The 21,912-nt window shown below is 54.7% G+C and overlaps 2 protein-coding genes across 10 annotated transcripts in view; both read right to left on the bottom strand.

Moving 5' to 3' along the window:
* The window catches only part of WNT3 (Wnt family member 3), a 55,102-nt gene extending 49,223 nt beyond the window's left edge, over positions 1–5,879 (bottom strand). The window contains exon 1 of the mRNA XM_023195063.1: positions 5,687–5,879. Within this exon, the coding sequence (XP_023050831.1) occupies positions 5,687–5,766 (80 nt within the window). The 5' untranslated portion in view covers positions 5,767–5,879. The remainder of the gene's footprint in view (positions 1–5,686) is intronic.
* Positions 1–21,912, bottom strand: part of LOC111525784 (leucine-rich repeat-containing protein 37A3-like) — a 510,962-nt gene that overhangs the window by 111,239 nt on the left and 377,811 nt on the right. The gene's annotated exons all lie outside the window — the stretch shown is intronic.

Consider the following 21,912-nt stretch of genomic DNA (forward strand, 5'->3'; position numbering starts at 1 on the left):
GGGAGGGCTTCTTGGAAGAGGCAGGTTTGGCTCCAGGGCTTCAGTGAGCCAATAGCTTGCAGATAGGAGGTGAAAACAGCTAACATCGATATATTTCCTGTACACAAGGTATCGTTCTAAGAAGTATCCACTCAATCATTTTTGAAACCCTATGAAATAGAGGCAATCATTATACTCATTTTACAGATGAGGAAACTGAGGCTTGTAGAGGTTGAATTGCCCTAGGTTGCCCAGGTAGTACATGAAAAAGCCAGATGTGAATGCAGACGGCCTGGCTCCAGAGGAGTGGGAGTGTTTGAGGCGAGGTTTGGAAGTGCAAGCAGGTTGGTTTGGCGGGAGTGGGGCAGCCAGCTCTTTGGGATTTAGGTCAGATGGAGTCACAAAAAGAAAGGGGTGGACTGTCTAATACAGGCCCGGAATGTGTGCAGTGGCGTGTCATGCTTCACAGCAGTGAGCCCAGAGACTGTCATAGCCCTGTGACTCTGAGAGGCGGAAGGGAGCCCTCCATATGGTTGAGGAAAATGAAGCCCAGAAGGAGGCAGGGACTTGAATGAAGCCCAGAGAAGGGAAGGGACCCATCCTAGGCCACAGGGGCCATTGGTGTTAAACTTGGAATTCAGACCTAGGTCTCTCCAACACCCCACTCTAACCATTTTCCAGCATACAAGCTAACATGGATGTACAGATGTAACTCAGATGGCTCTAACCTTTGCAGGGGGTGTGTGTGGGGCTAGGCATTCCTCCTCCCTGTGTTAGGAATGAGGGGTGGAGGATGTCTTGCCGTCCTTGGCAGCTGGAGAAGGTTTCTGTGGCTCACATCAAGGTGGGTGGAAAAGGTTCTGCTCAACTCCTGGCTCATGACGTTCTGAGACCAAAAAATCTTCCTTTTTCCCACTTCTTTTTCCCTTGAAGGGTCTGTTAGCTGCATCCTCCTGTGAGATAAGTCACCTTTCCTGTGCCATCCCCTGGCTTCTTGTCTTCTGCGCAGACCGAGGAGAGACTTCTTCCAATTCTACATCTGCCCAAGTACCATTCATGTTTATTAGCATTAAGTTCTGTAGTGAATAGGATGAGAGATGCTTGCTGGGCTGAGTCCATTCTTTGGAGATTGCTAACCAGAGATTGCTAACCCTCTCTGCCTCAGTTTCTCCACCTTTGTCAGTGACTGAGCATGTACCCAGATGCCAGAGTGTGGGCTCTGGTAGGGCTTGGCTGGGTTTGCCACTAGTGAAGCTGCAGCAAGTACCTCCTAAAGAACTTGGCACCAAAGTCCAGCTCCTGCCTCTTTTGACCTCCTTGCCAAAGGTCTTCCCACCAGGCCAGGATTAATTGCAGGGCAGACATCACAGACCCAAGCCCTCAGGTTCCCTGGGATGGAGGTGGGGGTGATACTCAGACTCCACCCATCACTCACCTCTTGGCCCCAGAGCTGTTGACAAAATGCTCTGAGAGTCTAGAACTTTCCCTGAGAGCGTCCCCTTCCCCCATGCCGTCCCCACACATATTAAAGCAAGTTCTTCTAAGGACATAACTCAGCTCAGGCTCTTGGTATTATTATAACGTTTGACCTGTTTTTTTCTTTTTAAGCAAAATGTGATCCTATCAGAAGAATACCAACAGATCAGCCACCAATTTTGCTCCCTCTGGACTCCAAAGCCCCACCCATGATGGGGGCGGGGTGAGCAGCGGGGCTGTTAACTCACTTCCAAGAGACCTGGACTAATTTCCCCGCCATATCCCCCCAGGGAAAGGTCTGCCCTGGAAGGGAGACCACCCGGTTAAAGCCTGGCCATCCGATCTGGTATCTGCCCATCTGTCTGTCTGTCTGTCTGTGGGATCAACAGCCTCCAGCTAGCTCAGCTCCTCACCAGCCCCAGCCAGCCCAGCCCCAGTGAGCTGTAATTCCTGCCTGTTACAAGTGTTAACACCTGGCCTGGGGCCTTCCTCCCCCGCAGTCTCCAGGTGCCTCCCTGAGCCCAGCCCACTGACCCCCACGGGGTTTGACTGAACATGTTCACAGGCCTCTGAAAGGCGGGTGGAGGTGGGAGTGGGTGGGAGAGGCAGCAGGACATGTGACAGATGGGGAAACTGAGGTAGGTCCTAGGCAGGTGCTCGAGTGGAAGGATGGGTCCCAGGATGACTAGGACTCAGGTGTCCTATTTCCCAGCTCACTGCCCTTGTCCTCTGCAAAACACTTTCACCCAAGCTGTGAGGCAGGGCAGTCCGGGGACCCCTGGGTGAAGTGTAAGGAAGCAGACCCAGACGGGTGGCCACTGGTCCTCAGTCACACAGCGGCAGGGTGAGCTCCTGATCTCCAGCAGGCCCCTCCATCTGCGCATCCACTGCTGGAATGTAGCAGGTGCTGGGCTAGGCCCTAATAACATAGGTTCATCCCCCCACCCCACGCCCCCAAGAAGGAGAAGAAAGACAAGTTTCTCCAGCAGGAGCTAACTGGGACTGACAAGGGGAATTTGCGAAATCAGTGCTGCTGTTTCCTGTCCCGGCTCTGTCACTACCTGGAGAACATCTCTTCCTCGCAAGGATGTCAGTCTGAGGCCCCTTAGAGCTGTCCCTTCTGGTCAACCTTCTCTCAGGACTGGGGTCTGAGCAGTGCGGGCTCAGGGTGTTGTGCTTGAGGGTCCGCGTGGACGGAAATCCCAGCTACATGACTTCCCCTGTAAATCCTTCCTGGGGAATGAGTGAGCTGGGTGGTCCAAAGAGGGCAGGCTAAGATGGGCTTAGATGCTCAGTGCTGGAATCTGACTGCTTGGCAGGGGCTAGGCTGGGGAATGGGGGCAGAAATGGGATCAGGAAGCAGAGGCCCATCTACCCTCCAGCCCCAGCCCTAGCCCTGAGAAGGTGACTCACCCTCCACCCCAGCTCCAAGACCAAAGGAAAACAGCCTCAGAGAGAAGGGCCAGTGACTCTGGCGCCTGGACAGACAGGACAAGCTGGTGTCAAGGAAGCCTCTGCCCCTGCCTCTCTATCCCTGGCCAGCTGTGCCCCCGAAGCCACCTTGTGAGCCTTTTGCTTCCTGTTGGACGTTCCCTCCGGGCCCATGGCTGCCCACCACACACCCAAGCTCAGGTGTCATTCATACCCACAGGTAGATGTCTGCAAACATGTTCACAGCCACACAGCCCCGGGCCCAGCACCTGGGGACAGGATCACAGGCAGACTCAGACACAGCCTTCACACAGCTATGGACTTGAGTATCGCTCTCCTCCTTACAAGCACAATCAGGTCATGGCCATGAGCACTGATACTCACGCACAAAGACATCTGTGGGGCTTTCCCCACACTGTCATGAAGGCATGCGCGCGGACGTACACACACACACACACACTCACTCACATGCCCAGTCATGAACACAGTCAAGCCCAGCGTCACAAGCAGACACAGGCTCTGACCTTTACATGGGCAAAGATACTTCTAGACTTCTCTCTGTCTCTCACACACGTACATACACACATCACAGCATCAGCCACTTGCTAACACTTGTGTGCAGAGACACAGCACAACCTGTCATGGGCCATGGATTCCCCAACACACCCACACGATTTCACATCCACAGTAGCCCAGTTGCAGGCACAAACACTTTTGCACATAGAGACACACTAGTGTATAGAAAACACCTCTCGGGGTCATAGACCCAGAACACATACACACACACAACACACACACACATCTCTCTCCTCGGCTTAGACAAAGCAGCATTCCTGTCCCCCACCAAATTCCCAAACAAGCCATGTGTCTAGCATTATGTTAGGGCCAATGTCTTGACCTTCCAGGTTTCCCCAGTGTTTCCTCCTATTGGGCAGCCCCTATCCAGATGGTCCCCAAGACACCATTGAACACCAGAATCTCCACCAACTGGAAGAGTGCCCTCTTCTAGCTCACAGGGCTGGAGAGCCTGGTCTCTCTTCCTCAGTCCCTGCCACCTATGGGCTGCCAAGCCTTTCCTTCCTACCCTCCCCCAACCCACCAGAGTCTCTGCGAAGGCAAGGCAAAAAACGGCATGGCCTTGGCCCGAGAATGGGAAGAGGGTCAGGAATGGCCGGGTGAGGCTAGACGGGTGTCGGCAGCAGTCTTTCCCTAGACTGGCTGAACCTCCTTCCCGAGGTCCCTGGCTGCCCTGGCCACCCCATGGGCTTCTTTATGTGCTGGAAGCCTCAGGTTAGCCCAGCCCCACGGAAAGTGTGGCTTGGGCAGAAGAAAGACTTCCCCTTGGCTGGCTGTCCTGGGAGCAACTCCTAGTACCCTCTAAACAGAGACCCTTGGCCATGTCCCCACCCTCTCTCCCAGGGGCCCCAAACACCCAGACACAAATGCTACCACCCCCAAACAACTGGAAGACTCGGGGTGTGGCCCCCAACTCTCGCTGTCTCTGCTCCTCCTACCCTAGGCTCTGGGTTGGTGAAAGGCAGGCAGTCTGGGGACCTGCAGGCAGTACCGCACCATGGTGGCACTTCTCTCTGACTTTCACCCCGGGGGCCACAGCCCATTTCTCACTCACAGATCCTAAATTCTTCCTCCTCACCTCCCACCCCCAGGCCGAGGCTCTCCTGCATCCAGGAGGGGAAGATTCTTTAATTAAAGTTTTCCGGAATGCAGGGGGCTGGAGACTGGGGAGAGGCGGGGTGTAATTTAGAGAACTGGTTTCAGTGTCTTCCCCTCTGGCCCCTGGGACCTGCGGAGGGTGGGAGAGCGGCGATGGGGCCTCTCGGAAAACAAGGGGACTCTTGGAGCTGGGGCTCCCAAAGGGATGTTTATTCCTCACCCCGGCCCCCCAGACACGCACAGTCCCCCAAGCACTGCGCCCGGCTTCCCAGCCTTATTTACTAAAATGTCTTTTGTATCTGCATTTCTCAGGGACGGAATTCTCCTTTCCCTCTCCCTTTCTCCTCGGTCCTCGGTTTTCCAAAAGGAACAAATGTGACATGGAGAATGGGATTTTTGGTCAAAGAATAACAAGCCTACCCCTCCCAGACAACCCATTTTCAAGGAACCCCCCTTTTGCCAGGGTGGACAAGCAAGAAATGAATAAAATCCGAATTCAATGGCATCCCGGATCAGCAAATACCATATTCACTTCAGAGGCTCAAGATGAATCTAGAGCAGTGGGGAGCATCTGACGAAATACCCCCCACCCACTCCCCTGCCCCGGGAGGAGCCCTGAAGCCTTTGGGGTCTGAAATAGGAAGGCAAAGGGGGGTTATTGTGGGGGAATCTCTTGATGGAGGCGCCAGCAGAGGTGGGGTGGCAGTGAAGGAACAGGATGGTTTTGCCCATGAAGACCCCAAAATGGAGAAGAGGAGTGGCTGGGCCCCAGGGACAGTGCTGGATTTCCAGAAACCCAACTGCAAGCAAATGGGGGATCTTCGGGGGCCTCTAGATTGGGACGGGCAGAGGGTTAGGATCTAAGAATAAGCAACCTTCTGTGATGGGAAAGTCCTCCAGCCCCTGCAGCGGGGAGCAGGGAAAATGGTGATTATCAGAGGAGCCAGGAGTTGGATTCTGAAGGCGACACCAGCAGAAAATCCAGGAGGGGTGGGTGGGTGGGGGGCTGGAGGGAGGCGAGGAGAGGAGCCCCAGCCCTGCCGCGGCCCACCCCCGGCCGGCGCCCCCACCTTCCCCGGACGCGGCGGAGAAACCGGGCCGCGGGCAGACAAGAGGAGAGTCTTACCACCAAATTGGGTAGCCAGCGAGGACCCTGGTGCCACCGAGCAGGAGGCCGAGGAGCAGCCCGAGCAGGTGGGGCTCCATTAGAAGCGGCGCCGAGGAGGAAGTTTGCCCGCGACCATGAAGAGGGGGAGCGACGCCCCCAATAGTTGGAACAAAGTCCACTTGAGATTGGAAATGACTTTCGGGCTTGTCAGAAGCGCACCTCCACCCGCAGCCGCCCCCCTCCCGAGCCCAGCGCGAAGCAGCCGGGTTTGAGGATGTCAGCGAGCAGCCAATCAGCGCCCGCGGCCTAAGGTAAGAGATGAGTCTGTAGTTCAGCCTGTCAATCACGCGCCCCTCCCGCCCGGCCCACAACTCGGGCTCCAGGAAGGGCATCGCCCAGCAAACTTGGGCAAAGCCCGCGCCCCGGACGCCGCGGGGCTTCGGGAGGATGCGGTGGGCCGGACCCTCTGCTACCGCCGCGGCCCCCCGCTGGCCAGGGTTAGGGCGCGGGGGTTCGGAACCAGGTGTTCACGTGGCGAGGGCTTGGCGTGGGCATGAACGGGTGGCTCCTCTGCTGGCGGGGACCGTGACCCGTTGGGACGTGGGCCCGCGAGGAGTCGAGGGTAGAAAGCACAGGGATGTTTCCAGAAGCCCCTCTCGGGCAGGCCAGGATCAGGGGGTGGGGGAACGCACCCCCTCCCAGCTTCCAGCCTCCAGAGTCCGCCTGCCCGCCGGCCTCTAGTCGTGGCCGCGGGAGGTCGCTTCCCGGGTGTCCCAGGAACGGGCGGAAAAGTCCGCTGAGGCTCGAAGGTCTGGCTGCGGGCGGCGCCGGGGGACGGAGCCGAGTGTCATTTGAGTCTTTTGTCAGGGATCAGATCGGTATCGGGACCTCCTGCTGCCTTTGCATTTCCTGCAACTGACACCAGCGGCCAGTCGCATTTCCTGCTCTCGGAGTCGGGTCACTTTCTCCTCCTTGAGGGGTTTCAGGCCCGACCTCTGGCCAGGGTCGGAGGTATGACCCACAGCCTCACTGGGATTCTTAGTTGGACCATCAGGGACCGGTGAAACGCGCAGCTCTGGCCGAGGGCGGCCCAGGTCCTTGGAGGACTTTGCTGCCCTCCGGAGCGCCCCTCACTGCCTGACTGTCCCGCCTGAGGCCCCGGTTCTACTGATAGGGAGCTCCAGACTCGGGTTTGACGATAAAGGCTCTAGCCCTGTGCGGACACCAAATGCTTCCAGATACCCACCCCTCCCCACCGGAAAGGAGTCCTTCCAGGCCCCCTCGGGGCTTGCTTCCTCTCCTCTCCCTCTCCAGAGCGAGGAATTAGGTCTCAGCCCTGGGTGGTATTGACATCGTGGTCAGGTTTTGGGGACTCACGGCCGGTCACCTGGGTGCCTTCCCCTAGGCCCCCTCCCAGACCACCTGAGGCACCAGGGCTCTGCGCAGCCCGCGTCTGGGGTGAAGGAAGAACTGTCGGTGGGGAGCGGGGACCGCTGTGTAGGGAACCGTGGCAGAAAGAGCAGAGAATGAGCCGACCCGAGTCCCACAGAGGCCTGGAACGGCGGGCGTTCCACGAGGTGGGGGCCACGGCTGGAGGAAGTCTCACGCCAGGAGGCCATTCCTGGCCTTTGATCTGAGCGCCCGTACCCACAGCTCGAACCTGCTGCCTCTTCTGGTCGCCGAGCCCTCTCCGCACGCGGCTGCTGCCGGCACAGGGAGCGCGGGGAAATGGCCCGGGGGCACCAAGGGTCGGGAGAGCCGCCTGGGCTTGTCACGGCTTCTGCTGCGTTCCTAGCCCAGTGCTGGACTGGAGGGAGTGGGAGGGGTGGTTGAAAGAGAGGAGGGAAGGGGAGGAAAAAGAGAGACCCAGAGGAGGAGGAGAGAGAGGGGCTCAGAGATGAGAGAGATGCTGAGACAGAAACCAAGAAAAGGGTGGCGGCGGGGGAGGCTGAGCCACCCGCCTGAGGAAGAAAGGGGCAGGGGTGAGGCAGAGAGGACCAAGGAGCTGCAAGGCGAAGAAAAATCGTGAACCTGCCCAGGAGTGGTGAACCTGGTGGGGGCTGAAGAGATGGGGATCCCTAGAGATGCTCCTCATGGCTGGGCTGATTCTGGGGCACCCTGTTTCTGATTCACCTGGAAAGGGGGTTGCCATTGTCATGAATGCAGAGCCTCAGGAACAAGGCTCTGGGAGTGGAGAGCTTTCCACATACATCCCTCTTGGATGGAGGCCTGCTAGGTCCTACCTGGAGTCCTGTCCCACCCACAGGGCTCCCAGCTGGCTTTCTAATCAGAGCTGCCTGCTGGAGTCCTGCCCAAGTGCTGGGGAGTTCCAGAGCCCCATGACAGTCGAGCTGAGAGCTGGAGAGGGCTACCTTCCCTGGCCAGTCAGACACCACTGTGGATGCAGTGTGGTGGGGCGACAGGGCCTGGACTTGATGGCCTCTTGGGGTCATTGCTGGGCCGCAAGACTCCACAGGTGCCAATGCTGTGAGGTGGGGGCAAAAGATCTGGGGCTGTCGGTGGGGGTGTGTGTTGGCTGAGATATGCCCAGCCAGCATCCTGGGTGCTGTGAACAAGACAATCATTCCCTGAGGGGCCCTGTGTAGCTGAATGCCTCCTCCAGGCAGCCTGGAGCACTCAGAGACCAGGTCATGTGCATCAGGTGGGAAACAAGTGGGTTGTAGGGTGGAATCCAGGAGCTGGCCATGTGCACCTGGGAAGTGACGGAGGAGAGGACTGGAGCCTACCAGTGGCCCTGCGAGGTGCCCTAGAGAATGGAGGTGTGTGTGGGGATTTCCCCCACTTGAAAGCTCCTCAGAGGAGAGGAGTCTGAGCCCTTTCCTTTTCGCCAGGTGTCCTTCCTTCAACACAGGTTTAATTTCCTTCCTCCTGCAAGCCTTGCACTGCTGCCGGTGGAAACGCAGGAATGGTTTCTGTCAGAGGAGGGCGAGTGCCCCTGACCACACGTCACAGATAGAAACACCCTCTCTCTAATAGGTACCCCAAGCCCCACGGTGGTTTGACTTGGTGGAGAAAGGGTTAAATTCACTCCAAGACCAGGAAGGGTGGCCGGGGTGGAGGCAACAGCCAGTGGACTAGGAGGCCATCGCCCTGAATGGAAGGGTGGTCTCTTGGAAGAGGGCAGAAGAGGCAGCAAGGGCCAGGGACGTGGGGACATGGCGTGGCACATGGGAAACACTTTTTGTTGTGTGTGTGAATGTGTGGGACCTTAGACCTGGGAAGGGGACCCCAGCCCCAGCCCAACCCCTCTCTCTAGTTGGCCCTGAGGTTCCTTTTGATGTGTACTCCCCTGGGCTCAGAGTCCTCCGCTGTGTATTCGGTGAGGCTCCACTGGACCCCCTGCAGAGGCACCGTGTAGACAAAGACTCTGGCCGGCCAGGCCCCTGCCCGCCCTCATGGGGCTACCCATCTGTCGGGGGGAGGGAGGGAGGAGGAAATCTCTGATCCAGGCACTGTGCAATTCATTTTTGCTTGAAACAGGTATTGGGGCTGCCAGGCGGAGTCAGGAGCCAGACCAACCTGGGGGGATAAAGGGAGAGGCGAAGTCATTGCAGCGGGGAAGCAGGCGGGGAAGCGCCAAGGGCCAAAGGCCTAACACCACAGGGCTTATGGAGGAACAGTGCGAAGGGAGCACATAGGGGGCTCCAAGGCCTCTGACCTGGAGAGGAGGGCGTTTAACTTTCTCCTAGGAGCTGTAGGAACCACAGAGTGGTTTTAGGTGAGCTCCCTAGAGGCCACTGGAAGGCTGGACAGCAGAGCCTGGAAGCAGGAAGGCCCTAGCCTGGGTGGTGGGCACAGGAGTAAATCGGATTTCTTTCTACTGCCCAGCTCAGTTTGCTGGCATAGAGGCTGCATCCTGGAAATGCAGGAAGCCCCTGACCTGCACCGAGTAAGCGCATAGTAGGTAAGCACCAGGTGTTAATCTAACACACAAAGGAGCACAGGTGCACGCGGAGGTCGACTCAGAGACCAGCGGCGTGGGCGCGCCCCCTAGCGGCAGTGCTGATAGCAAGGCGGGAGGTCAACAGACGAGGAAGGAGTCCCGCCTGGTCCCACTCCGCTTCCTGCGGGCCCAGCATACTCAGTCGTTGCTGGTGAGCAGCCTGGATTTCGGAGGATATTGGTTAAGTAGGTGCCCTCCTGAGTGAATGCCCTTAATCTACCTCGCAATCCCGGAGCTTAGCTGGGGATAAGGGGTGCATGGCTTCAGGCCCCCCTCTCCTCTCCAGACAGGCGGAGGGCGAGCGGGCCCAGGTGATGCCGGTCCAGGGCGCACTGGGGCACCGCCAGATCCACCCTGCGGATGCCTCCCCCTTCTGCTGACATATGGGAGGCTGCCAGCGGCAGGTCTTCCTGGACCCCGAGATCACAGGGGCCGCTGTGGGCACGTGAGAGGTTCTTCCTGTGGCAGTAGTTCCTCCTGTCTTAGCTCTAGCTCCCTAGAGCATTTAATTTTATGTATTTGTATGTATGTATATACATGTGTGTGCGTATATATAGATATGTGTATGTGTGTGTGTGTGTGTGTGTGTATATATATATATATATATAGAGAGAGAGAGAGAGAGAGAGAGAGAGAGAGGTGGAGTTTCATTCTTGTTGCCCAGGCTGGAGTGCAATGGCATGGTCTCAACTCACTGCAACCTCCGCCTCCCAGGTTCAAGCGATTCTCCTGCCTCAGCCTCCCAAGCAGCTGGGATTACATGTGCCTGCCACCACGCCTGACTAACTTTTTGTATTTTCAGTAGAGACGGGGTTTCACCATGTTGGCCAGGCTGGTCTCAAGCTCCTGACCTATATTTTTAAGACAGAGTCTCACTGTGTCATCCAGGCTGGAGTGCAGTGGTGCAATCTCGGCTCACTGCACCCTCCACTTCCCCATATTCAAGTGATTCTCCTGCCTCAGTCGCTCAAGTTGCTGGGATTACAAGCATGCACCACCCTATCCAGCTAATTTGTGTTTTTTTGGTAGAGACAGGGTTTCACCATGTTAGCCAAGCTGGTCTTGATCTCCCGACCTCAAGTGACCTGCCCATCTTGGTCTCCCAAAGTGCTGGGATTACAGGTGCAAGCCACCGTGTCTAGCCTCCCCAGAGCATTTTGGAAAGCGATTTGGGGTGAAAGTCCTTTAGAAGGGAGGGAATGGGGTGGGGTGGGGCACTGGTCAGTTGCCTGTCATCTCTGAGCCCCCGGCTTCAGTTGTGGCGTGGAGATAACACTTTCCACCTTGTAGGGAGCTGTCAGCGTTAAATGAGAATGGTGCTGACGGAATGCCAGACCGTGGATGGTGAATACGAAATATTGGGTTTCTTTCTTCTCTTGAGGCGTGGAATAAGCCTCTCTCTCAGGTCTCTCCTCCTGCCCCAGTCAGTGTCCGCTAAGCAGTCCTCTTTCAGGAGCCCAGGAGCCTTCTCCAGAAGGATTTATCCAGGAAAATGTTGTCTGATGTCCCCTTCCGAGACCCACTTCAAAATATCCACTTCAGAGAGGCCCCTCCAGACCCCTCGCCACTCCCCAGCCCTGTCCTGTTAGGCCTCTTATTCAGCTGTATTTTCCAGCATAGCCCTGACACTGATGTGATTAATATGTGATTACACATATTATTATTATTATTATTATTATTTATTTATTTATTTATTTTTTTGAGACGGAGTCTCGCTCTGTCGCCTGGGCTGGAGTGCAGTGGCCGGATCTCAGCTCACTGCAAGCTCCGCCTCCCAGGTTCACGCCATTCTCCTGCCTCAGCCTCCCGAGTAGCTGGGACTACAGGCGCCAGCCACCTCACCCGGCTAGCTTTTTTGTATTTTGTAGTAGAGACGGGGTTTCACCGTGTTAGCCAGGATGGTCTCGAACTCCTGACCTCGTGGTCCGCCCGGCCTCCCAAAGTGCTAGGATTACAGGCTTGAGCCACCGCGCCTGGCCTACACATATTATTATTTTTTTGAGATGGTGTCTTGCTCTGTTGCCTAGGCTGGAGTGCAGTGGCACAATCTCGGCTCACTGCAACATCCACCTCCTGGGTTCAAGCGATTATCTTGCCTCAGCCTCCCAAGTAGCTGGGATTACAGGCTCCCGCCACCATGCCTGGCTAATTTTTAATTTTTAGTAGCGACATGTTGGCCAGGCTGGTCTCGAACTCCTGACCTCAGGTGGTCCGCCCACCTCGGCCCCTCAAAGTGCTGGGATTACAGGTGTAAGCCCCCATGCCCGGCTGATTATACATATCACATAGCAGACATATCTGTTCATTTGCTTGCATATGTTGTCCGTCTCCAACTGTAAAATCTCCACAAAGAAATTCCCTCCACGAGACTGCTGAACCCCCAATGGTGTGGGGTCCAGCACTTAGCAGCCCCTCAAAAACACTGTTGATGATGGGCCCAGAGGAGAGGGAGCAGGCAGGGCTGAGGTCTCAGATGGAAGGGCCATTGACTCAAGTCTGGGCTCCCTGTGGCCCCTCAGGGTCCTCAGTGCCCCTATCTTGAGTGGCCCTGGTCCCTACAACTCCAGCCCACCCCAGCTACCCAGGTCTGTTGCTTGATTCCTGTGTCCCTTTCATAAGACCCTGTGCTGCCTCCAGTGGGATGAGATTAAGGGTGGGCAGCCTGTTGGGAAATCACTGCCACGTGGGGGCATCTGGGGCTTGGTGGCCCCTCGTGCTGCCCCTCCAGCTGTGTGCCATACCTCTCTCTCCTTCCCTTTCTTTCTCCTCTTCAGCCTCCCTCCATGCCCCTTTATTCTGTCTTTGCCTCAGAACCCTGAGCCCCATCCCTGGACATGGCTGGCCTGCCCAAGGCTTTTGGGGCTCTAACCCAAGGCCAGCTCCTGGCATGGGTGTGATCCTGCCTGAGGAGTTAGAGCCAGACCTCTGTGTGTGGCTGCCATGGTTTCTCTCAGTCACCTGGAACTAGAGCTCCTGGGTTTTCCTTCCACTCCCCTGTGTATGGGACATAAGCAGGCAGGGAAGGGGAGAGAGTCCTGGTCGCAACCCAAGAGGGACTTGGAACCATCTTTGGTCTCTTCTGTCTCCAGCCTTAGTCACGATGGGCCCCCACCTTCCACCTGGGCTCTGAGGGTGGAAAGTGTCTGTATTTTTCATCGCAGACGTTGACTGCATGCCTGCTGTGGACAAGGCTCCACGAGGAATGGGACTACCCTCAAGGAGCCTGCCTTCTTCCTTATATCCCAGCGCCGGCTGATGAACACAGTAGGTGCTCTGTGAATGTCACCTGGTCCATTTTTTCAACGCCTCTTCATGGAGCAACTCTGTGTGCAGCTGCCCCTTGGCAGCTGAGCACTGATGAGCAAAAGCAGCCCAGATTTTGGCCTGCAAGGAATTTGCCATCTGCTGGGGACAGTCATTCATCAGAGGACCAAATACGTAAATGTTTGCTTAAAAAACAAAACCAGGCCGGGCGTGGTGGCTCATGCCTATAATCCCAGCATTTTGGAATGCCAAGGCGGATGGATCACCTGAGGTCAGGGTTTGAAACCAGCCTGGTGAACATTGCAAAACCCTGTCTCTACTAAAAATACAGAATTAGCCGGGCCTGGTGGTGCACGCCTGAAATCCCAGCTACTTGGGAGGCTGAGGCAGGAGAATCACTTGAACCTGTGAGGCAGAGGTTGCAGTGAGCCAATATCATGCCATTGTACTCCAGCTTTGGCAACAAGAGCGCAACTCTGTCTCAAGAAAACAAAACAAAACAGAGGTGTGGAAGTTCTTTCCATCTCAGGGGTCTTGCAGGGAAGACTTTTGTGGGGGCACATTAGGGAGATAGAATAGAACAAACCTGATAATATCTTTGGAGATGGCGGAGAAATTTCTAGTGAAGTCCTGGCTTGCACGTTCCAGAACTCTGCCAACTAACAACCTTCTCCACAGACTAGTATGACCAGTAGCGGTCATTGCTGGGACCTCAGGGTGGCCAGCTATGAGCCCTGAGTCCTGGGAGCCTAATCACATGGATGGAGGCCCAGTGGGCTGGGAACGGGGTCACAGCTGCCTCACCAGCAGGGGCTTAGGCACAGCTGGCACAGATGTGGGAGGGCCCTTGGGCAAACCAGGGCCATCTGCCTGGCATTGCCCACATCCCAGCAGGACCCTTTGTCTTGGCTTCCAGGTAAGGCCTGAATGGGGATTCACATGTCTGGCTGGGAAATCCTCTCTGAGTGGTTGCCTTAGAGCCCAGGTCTACCACAACCCCAGTGAATCCCAGCTCTGCCTCTTACTATGTGACACTGAGTATTATGTAACCTCTCTGTATCTGCTTCAACTGCAAAATGGGTATAATAACACTTGTCTCAAAAGACGATTGCCTGTTCAGCAGAGTGATAGCTGCTGTGTTTGAAATGGCACCTGGGACGTGTAAAATGACCGGTGAGCATCCACTCCCTCCCTCTGTGGCAATCAGCTACTCTTTTTTTTTTTTTTTTTTTTTTTTTTGAGATGGAGTCTTGCTCTATCACCCAGGCTGGAGTGATCCCAGCTCACTGCAACCTTTGCCTCCTGGGTTCAAGTGATTCTTCTGCCTCAGTCCTCCTAGCTGGGACTACAGATGCAAGCTCCCACGCCTGGCTAATTTTGGTATTTTTAGTAGAGATGGAATTTCACCATGTTGGCCAGGCTGATCTTGAACTGCTGACCTCAAATGATCCGCCCACCTCAGCCTCCCGGAGTGTTAGGATTACAGGCATGAGCCACCGTGCCCAGCCTCAGCTGCTGTTTTTGAACTTCTGGAAGACAAAGGCTTCTGTTTAGATTTGGTGTAGCTCACACTGCTGGTGGTCCCTTCCTCCAGGATGGCAGGGGCCCCCAGTTTGTTCTGGTCTTTACCCCTCTCCTACCTTACTCAGAGGTAAATCATGACTGATCTAAGCCAGTCTTGGGGACCCATTCTGCTTGCCAGAGACTGGCCTAAACTGGGTGACCTGAGCCTGAGGGAGGTCTGCTGAAGGTTGCAAGAGGGTTTCTGGGAAGAGGTTTTGGGGCTCTTAAAATGACACACAGTAAGAAATATCTTTTCCCTGCTTTTGGACATTGTTGTTTTGGGTTGGGATACCTGGAGCTGCAGCAGCCATTCTGTGACTATGAGGAAAGCTGCCTAAAGATGAAGCTGACCGGCAGAGGAAGACAGAGCAAAGAGAGAGAAACAAACTCCATTTCTGACATCATTGCTGAGACATTAACTGCCTTCAGAGGAGTCCTGCTTTGGAACTTCTTGTGATATGAAATAATACATTTTCCTTGTTGGTTAGCCCACTTGAGGCTGTTACTTATAGTCAAAGGCCTCCTAACTGATATCTGTGTCCTCCTCACCCATCATGTCTAGTGTAGGGGATAGTTGCATTAAATGTTGAGATTGACTTACAAGGTGAGTTGCTTTTACTTAAGGTTAGGTGAGTGTTAGGATTTCTTTTTCTTTTCTCTTTTTGAGACAGAAATTTCTTTTTCTTTTCTTTTCTCTCTTTTTTTTTCTTTTCCTTTCTTTTTTTTTTTAGGATTTCTTCTTCTTTTCTTTCTTTTTTTTTTTTTTTGAGACGGAGTCTCGCTCTGTCGCCCAGGCTGGAGTGCAGTGGCCGGATCTCAGCTCAATGCAAGCTCCGCCTCCTGGGTTTACGCCATTCTCCTGACTCAGCCTCCCCAGTAGCTGGGATTATAGGCACCCGCCACCTCGCTCGGCTGGTTTTTTTGTATTTTTTAGTAGAGACGGGGTTTCACCATGATAGCCAGGATGGTCTCAATCTCCTGACCTCGTGATCCGCCGGTCTCGGCCTCCCAAAGTGCTGGGATTACAGGCTTGAGCCACCGCGCCCGGCTCTGTTCTTTTTTTGAGACAGAGTCTCACTCTGTCACTCAGGCTGGAGTGCAGCAGCACAATTGTGGCTCACAGCAACCTCCATCTCCCAGGGTCTAACGATCCTCTCACCTCAGCTTCCCAAGGAGCTGGGACTACAGGCATATACCACCACACCAAGCTAATTTTTAAAAATATTTGATAGGGATGGGGTTTCATCATGTTGCCCAGCCAGGGAGGTCTTGAACTGAGCTCAAGTGATCCATCCACCTCAGCCTCCCACGGTGCTGGGATTACAGGCATGAGTCACCACACCTTGCCAGGGCTTCTTTTTCTTGATTTGAGGGTTTAGTCTAGGTGGGGGTGAGATTGCAACTGAAGCCTGGAGTTGGGAGCCTCATTCTGAGATGACTTTTGGGGAGAAAGGAAACAACAAAAGGCTAAAGTAGGGCTAAAGTGAGGTTTAAGATGCATCCAGAATATAGTTCTGCCCAGGTTGGACGTGGTGGCTCATGCCTGTATTTCCAGCACTTTCGGAGGCCAAGGCAGGCAGATCGCTTTGAGTTCAGGAGTTCGAGACCAGACTGGGCAGCTTGGTGAAACCCCATCTCTACAAAAAAAAAAAAAAAAAAAAAAATAGCAAGGTGTTGGTGGCTCGTGCCTGTAGTCCCAGCTTACACAGGAGGCTGAGGCTGAAGAATTGCTTGAGCCCAAGAGGCAGAGGTTGCAGTGAGCCACTGCACTCCAACCTGTGTAACAGAGTGAGACCCCATCTCAAAAACAAAACAAACAAACAAACAAACAAAAAGAATGCAGTTCTGCCCAGCACTGCCTCTGCATTTTCCTTAAAAGGCTGCAACTTGGCTGCTGATGGGTTTGAGGTTCATGAAAATGTTTTGGAATTAGTGGTGAAGGTTCTACAACTTTTTCAGTATACTGGAAGCTACTGAATTGTCCACTTTAAAATGGTGATTTTTTATGGTGTGCAAATTATATTTCTTTTTATTTCTTTATTTTTTTGAGGTAGAGTTTCACTCTCGTCACCCACGCTGGAGTGCAATGGAGCAATCTTGGCTCACTGTAACCTCAGCCTCCTGGATCAAGCAATTCTCCTGCCTCAGCCTCCCCAGTAGCTGGGATTACAGACATGAGTCACTATGCCTGGCTCTTTTGTTGTTGTTGTTGTTGAGATGGAGGTTTACTCTTGTTGCCCAGGCTGGAGTGCAATGGTGCGATCTCGGCTCACCGCATCCTCTGCCTCCCAGGTTCAAGTGATTCTCCTGCCTCAGCCACCCGAGTAGCTGGGATTACAGGCACCTGCCACCACACTCAGCTAATTTTGTATTTTTAGTAGAGATGGGGTTTTACCATGTTGCCAAGGTTGATCTCAAACTCCTGACCTCAGGTGATCTGCCCGCCTCAGCCTCCCAACGTGCTGGGATTACAGGCATGAGCCACTGCGCCCGGCCTGCCTGGCTCGTTTTTTTGTATTTTTAGTAGAGATAGGGTTTCACCATGTTGGCCAGGCTGGTCTCAAACTCCTGACCTCAGGTCATCCACCCGCCTCGGCCTCCTAAAGTGCTGGGATTATTGTGTAAGCCACCGTGCCTGGCCTCAATTTTTTAAAAAGAGAAAAAGCAGCAGCCCAGCCACCTGCCTCCTGCAGTTTTCCCTCTGCCCTTCATTCTTAGGGTGTCTGGGAGCCATTCTCGGGCTCCCTGGGTATGTGTCGGGGGTGGAGAGGCGCAGCCCCACCAGCCACACCACACAGGAGCACTTCCTAAAGTCTCTGCTGGGAGGGGCTGGTGGAAGGCTTGCCTGGGGACACTGGGACTCACTCTTTCACCTGAGGGGACGGTTAGCTCCTAAGGTCTGGTCCTCACTGGCCAAATAGCTTCAGATTGGGGTGGGAGTAGGGGGTGGGGGCAAAATAATGCTGTCGGGGGGCTGGGGGAGCATGGACTCTGTCATCAGAAAGAACAAGTTCACATCCTGGCTCCCTGCTGCTGAGCTGTGACTTTGGGCAAGCTATCTAGATCTCTCTGTGGCTGTTTCTTATCTGGCAAATGGGTATACTAATTCCACCCTTGGCAGGTTTAAATGGCATAATTTACCCAAAAAGCTCAGGGCATCTAGTAGATAACACAGGCTGACTTCCTAAGACCTGCTATTATCATGAGACCAAACATAATGGCAGAATCCTGACCAGGCTGTCTTAGTGATTGAGGACTGATGGTGACAAGATGTTCCCAGCTCTCCTGCTTTTCTCAGACTGCTCAAAAACCTTCCTCCCCTCATCCTCATCACCCACCCCTACCTTGGCCTACCACAGCCTCCCCACCCCCACCCCCAACCTTTTGCTATGCGCATCAGAAGGTGTGGTAATGTGGGAAATCATATTTCCTTTCTTTTTTTTGAGACAAGGTCTCGCTCTGTCATCCAGGCTACAGTGCCATGGCACAAACATGGCTCACTGCAGCCTCGACCTCCTGGGCTCAAGCGATCCTCCCACCTCAGCCTCCTGAGTGGCTGAGACCACAGACATGCACCACCACACCTGCTGACTTTTTATTATTTGTAGAGATGGTGTCTTCTTCCTACGTTGCCCAGGCTGATCTCCAATTCCTGGGCTCAGGAGATCCTCCCCTCCCAAAGTGCTGGAATTACAGGCATGAGCCACCATGCCTGGCCAGAAATCATATTTTCTGAATCCCAAATCAGAGTACATGGCATAACCAAAATATTTGTTCTTTTACTTTATTTTATTTTTTCTCCAGAATTTAAGAAAATCCGAAATGTAGTTTGGTCAAAGGTTGGACTTTTGGGAACATTTTGATGGCTAGTGTTGATATTTATCACAGCTAGAGAGGGCCGTGGGTGCTCCAGAAGGTGAGGCATGGGTTAAATCACTTTGAATCACATGGGGAGAAAGCTCATGTATTCACACCCCCTGTTCCATTCTCCTTCACTCCTCCTGAGTCATCCTCAAAGAGAAAGTCTGTTTGGTCCTGATATGACTTCAGCACCTCTCCAACACTTGCTAAGATCCTTTTCTAATAAAGAGAGAAAGTCACACATTCAGAGCCTTTGCGGGGCCATAGTGTCTGGTTAGAATGAAATCTCATTGTTGAAATGAGTAAATCTAAAGTCTCGTTTTCAGTTGATGTTATTAAGAACAATGCACATCGATGTAAAGAAAAGTGTTCAGAAAATAGCAGAATAGGTTGCAAGCAGCTACAGAGTGGAGGTGGCATGGAAATCCCTGGAGTCTGGAAAACACCGGAACACGGGACAACAGAGCTGAGGGCTTGCAGTCAGGGTGCCCTGCAAGTGCCAGTCTGTGTGGTCAGAGCATCTTGGTTGGCCGGAGACCCTGTGGGTGAGCGAGGCTAGATCTGGCAGAACCCCAGAGCTGCACCTGGAAGCCACCTGGCCATGAGCTGAGATTACCCCCCGTGTCCCAGTGTCTGCTCTGCCTCAAGGTACCAGATAGGCAATCTGGGGTGGCCCATCCAGCCTTAAGAGTGGGTTGGATGACAGAGGAGCCCAGCACTAGGCCCCTGTGACTCAGATACTGACGTTGGAGGTAGAGGTGGAGGAGCAAGCGTAACTGTCTTCCAGTTTTCCAGAAAGGCTGGGCAAGGTCCTGGGTCACCTCTCTGTTCTAGGCCCATCAGAGGCTTTCTTCAGGCTCTGGGAGGAGACGGGGGGGCCCCGGAGTGGTGGGATCAAGTTCAGACACCCCCGAGCACTGCTCTAGAGGCAGGCAGATCGGGCCCAAAACGTGCGTGGGCCTCAGGGAGCCACCTGTTCCCCTCTGGTTCCCCGCCAGTGAAGAGCCACAGAGGAGGGGACTGGGAAACCAGGGTTCCAGCTTCAGCTTTCTCCTGACTGACTGTGTGTCCCTGGACAAGGCACTCACCCCCTCTGGGTCTCAGTGTCCCTCCAGGTTGAAACTGCCACATGAAGAGTTCTTTGGGTTCTGGAGGCATTGATTGGATGCTCTGCCTCCCCGTGATCCCTGAGGCCAACACCCTTTGTGTGCCTGTCCCCTTTCAGGGCAGACCAGGACACGTGTGCCAGAGCTGGCTGCAGGCCTCTGGCTACCCCAGCCTTCAGCAGAGGCTTGTCCTCCTAGGTGAGGGGTTGTCCATGCCCAGCCTCGTGAGGCCTGCATGGTTTTGGGCAGTGCCCAGTGGCACTATTGGCAGGCTCCAGGCACTAAAGGAAGAGGCCAAGACCCTGAAAGATGGGGGAGGAAGACAGGGAAGGAAGAGGTGCCTGCAGAGAGGGTGCCGGTGGCTGCCCCTCACGAATGTGCCAAAGGTTGCCAACTTGAGTTTAAGCCTTGGTTCCAGAACACAAAGGCCCCTCTCTGGGGGCCTTAACCCCTCGGAGCCCCCACCCCTGGGCCGGCTGAGCTGCCCCAAGGGAACTAGTCCCAGAAGGGCCTGGTTGTTGGCTGCGAAGTGGCTGGGAGGGAAGTTTTAATGATACACAACACAAGACACAGGGGGGAAAAGAGAGAGGGGGGGTGGTGGAGGAGAGAAGGGAGGTTGGGGGGAGAAAGAAAGACCTCCTGCCAGGCCTGTTGCCAGGAGACGGCCAGGCAGCCAGAATCAGCCCTGCTCTTTTCACAGTTGGCTTTAAGCACCGAGAGAAAGCCCGGGCCATAAAGAGGGACATGTGTTGCTGGGTGTGTAAGGCTAGCCTCTGCAGTTAGGGGAGCCCCTGCCCCCGCCCCTGCCGCTGCACCGAGAGAGCCCCTTGCGCCCCCAGCCCTGCCCCCGCGTCTGGGGGTTATGGATGAAGGACAGAGATGCCGAGCAATGGAAAAGGCAGGGGTGGCCCTGGCCTTCCAATGTCGCAGTCACTTTGGGGGTGCAACTCACCAGCTGGGCCCCAGGGTCTGGCAGGGTGGGGAGGCCTGGGATTCCAGCATGGCATGTCCACAGAAAAGTATTCCTATTGGCTCAGGATGGCCCATCCAGGTGGCGGGGAGGGTGGTGTCTGCATTTCTAGGAATCCTCAACAGGGCACTCAGAAGGGAGCTGACAAGTCACAGAAACCTGCATTCTGGCTCCTGGTTCTTGTCACGGATGCCATAGTGGGAACAGCCCCCTTTAGGCTGCACCTTGGCACTTGGGGACTGTCCCTGCAGCGCAGTGACCGCTGTGTCCCTGAAGAGTCCACCACACAGCCAGGAAAGAGCAAAAAGAGGGGGAGGGTTGTTGACAAAACAAGGACTCAAGGATCCTAGGCCCTGGCTGCCAATCCAGAGAGATGTCAGTTGAAGAGTGACATGGTACTCTCAACACAGAGGACGTCAGCAAACGGGGAAGCAGCGTGTGTGTGGAAGCTGAGCCTAAGCCCTGACGGTTCAAGTGAGCTCCCTGGGTGATGGCTTCTTCCATGTGATTTTACATCCCACTGAAAGCAAGCTGCAATTTCTTTTTTTTTTTTTTTTTGAGGCGGAGTCTCGTTCTGTCGCCTGGACTGGAGTGCAGTGGCCGGATCTCAGCTCACTGCAAGCTCCGCCTGCTGGGTTGACGCCATTCTCCTGCCTCAGCCTCCCGAGTAGCTGGGACTACAGGCGCCCACCACCTCGCCCGGCTAGTTTTTGTATTTTTAGTAGAGACGGGGTTTCACCGTGTTAGCCAGGGTGGTCTCGATCTCCTGACCTCGTGATCCGCCCGTCTTGGCCTCCCAAAGTGCTGGGATTACAGGCTTGAGCCACCGCGCCCGGCCGCAAGCTGCAATTTCTGTTGCTTCTTGTATCAATTGCATGAAAGGAAGGGCAGTTTCTTTTGATCCTCTGGCATGCCAAGGCCTGAGTGCCAGTCCTGGGAGCCTTACCAGCCCTCTAAGAAGAATCAGAAGGCGAGTGTTAGGGAGGAAGGGACAGCCAACCCACCCCGATTCCCCACCTGGTCACCTGGCCGCCTGACTTCTCTTTGAGCTTTCGGAGGCACTGCTGGAGGCCGACCTGAGCTCAAACTCAAACCCCAGTCTCCTGCTCCGTGTGGTGGGCAGCCCTGCTTCCCCGGCTCATGGAGTGAGCAAGAGTGTGTGTGAGCCAGTTCTGAACGACATCAAGAAATCACTGTATCTTCCAAGAAATCTTTGACTCTGTGCCTATGTGTGCACTGAGCTGTTTCCCACGTGAGTGAGCGTCCTGGAAAACAGGCCTCCCTGAGGAAGAAGTGAGCCAGCCTACCTGCTGGAAACCACTGGGGGCTCCTGATCGGGAGGCTTGCTTTTCCTCCAACTTCCTTCACCTCTTTTTTCTGGCTGGAGTGTGTGGTTCTGCTAGTTCTGGAGTCTTTTCTGTCCCCATTCTGGACCATGTCCCACCCCAGGTATCAAGAATGGCTCATACCTATAATCCCAGCATCTTGGGAGGCTGAGGCAGGAGGATCACTTGAG

The sequence above is a fragment of the Piliocolobus tephrosceles genome, chromosome 16 (genome assembly GCF_002776525.5).
Source record: "Piliocolobus tephrosceles isolate RC106 chromosome 16, ASM277652v3, whole genome shotgun sequence".
NCBI lineage: Eukaryota > Metazoa > Chordata > Mammalia > Primates > Cercopithecidae > Piliocolobus > Piliocolobus tephrosceles.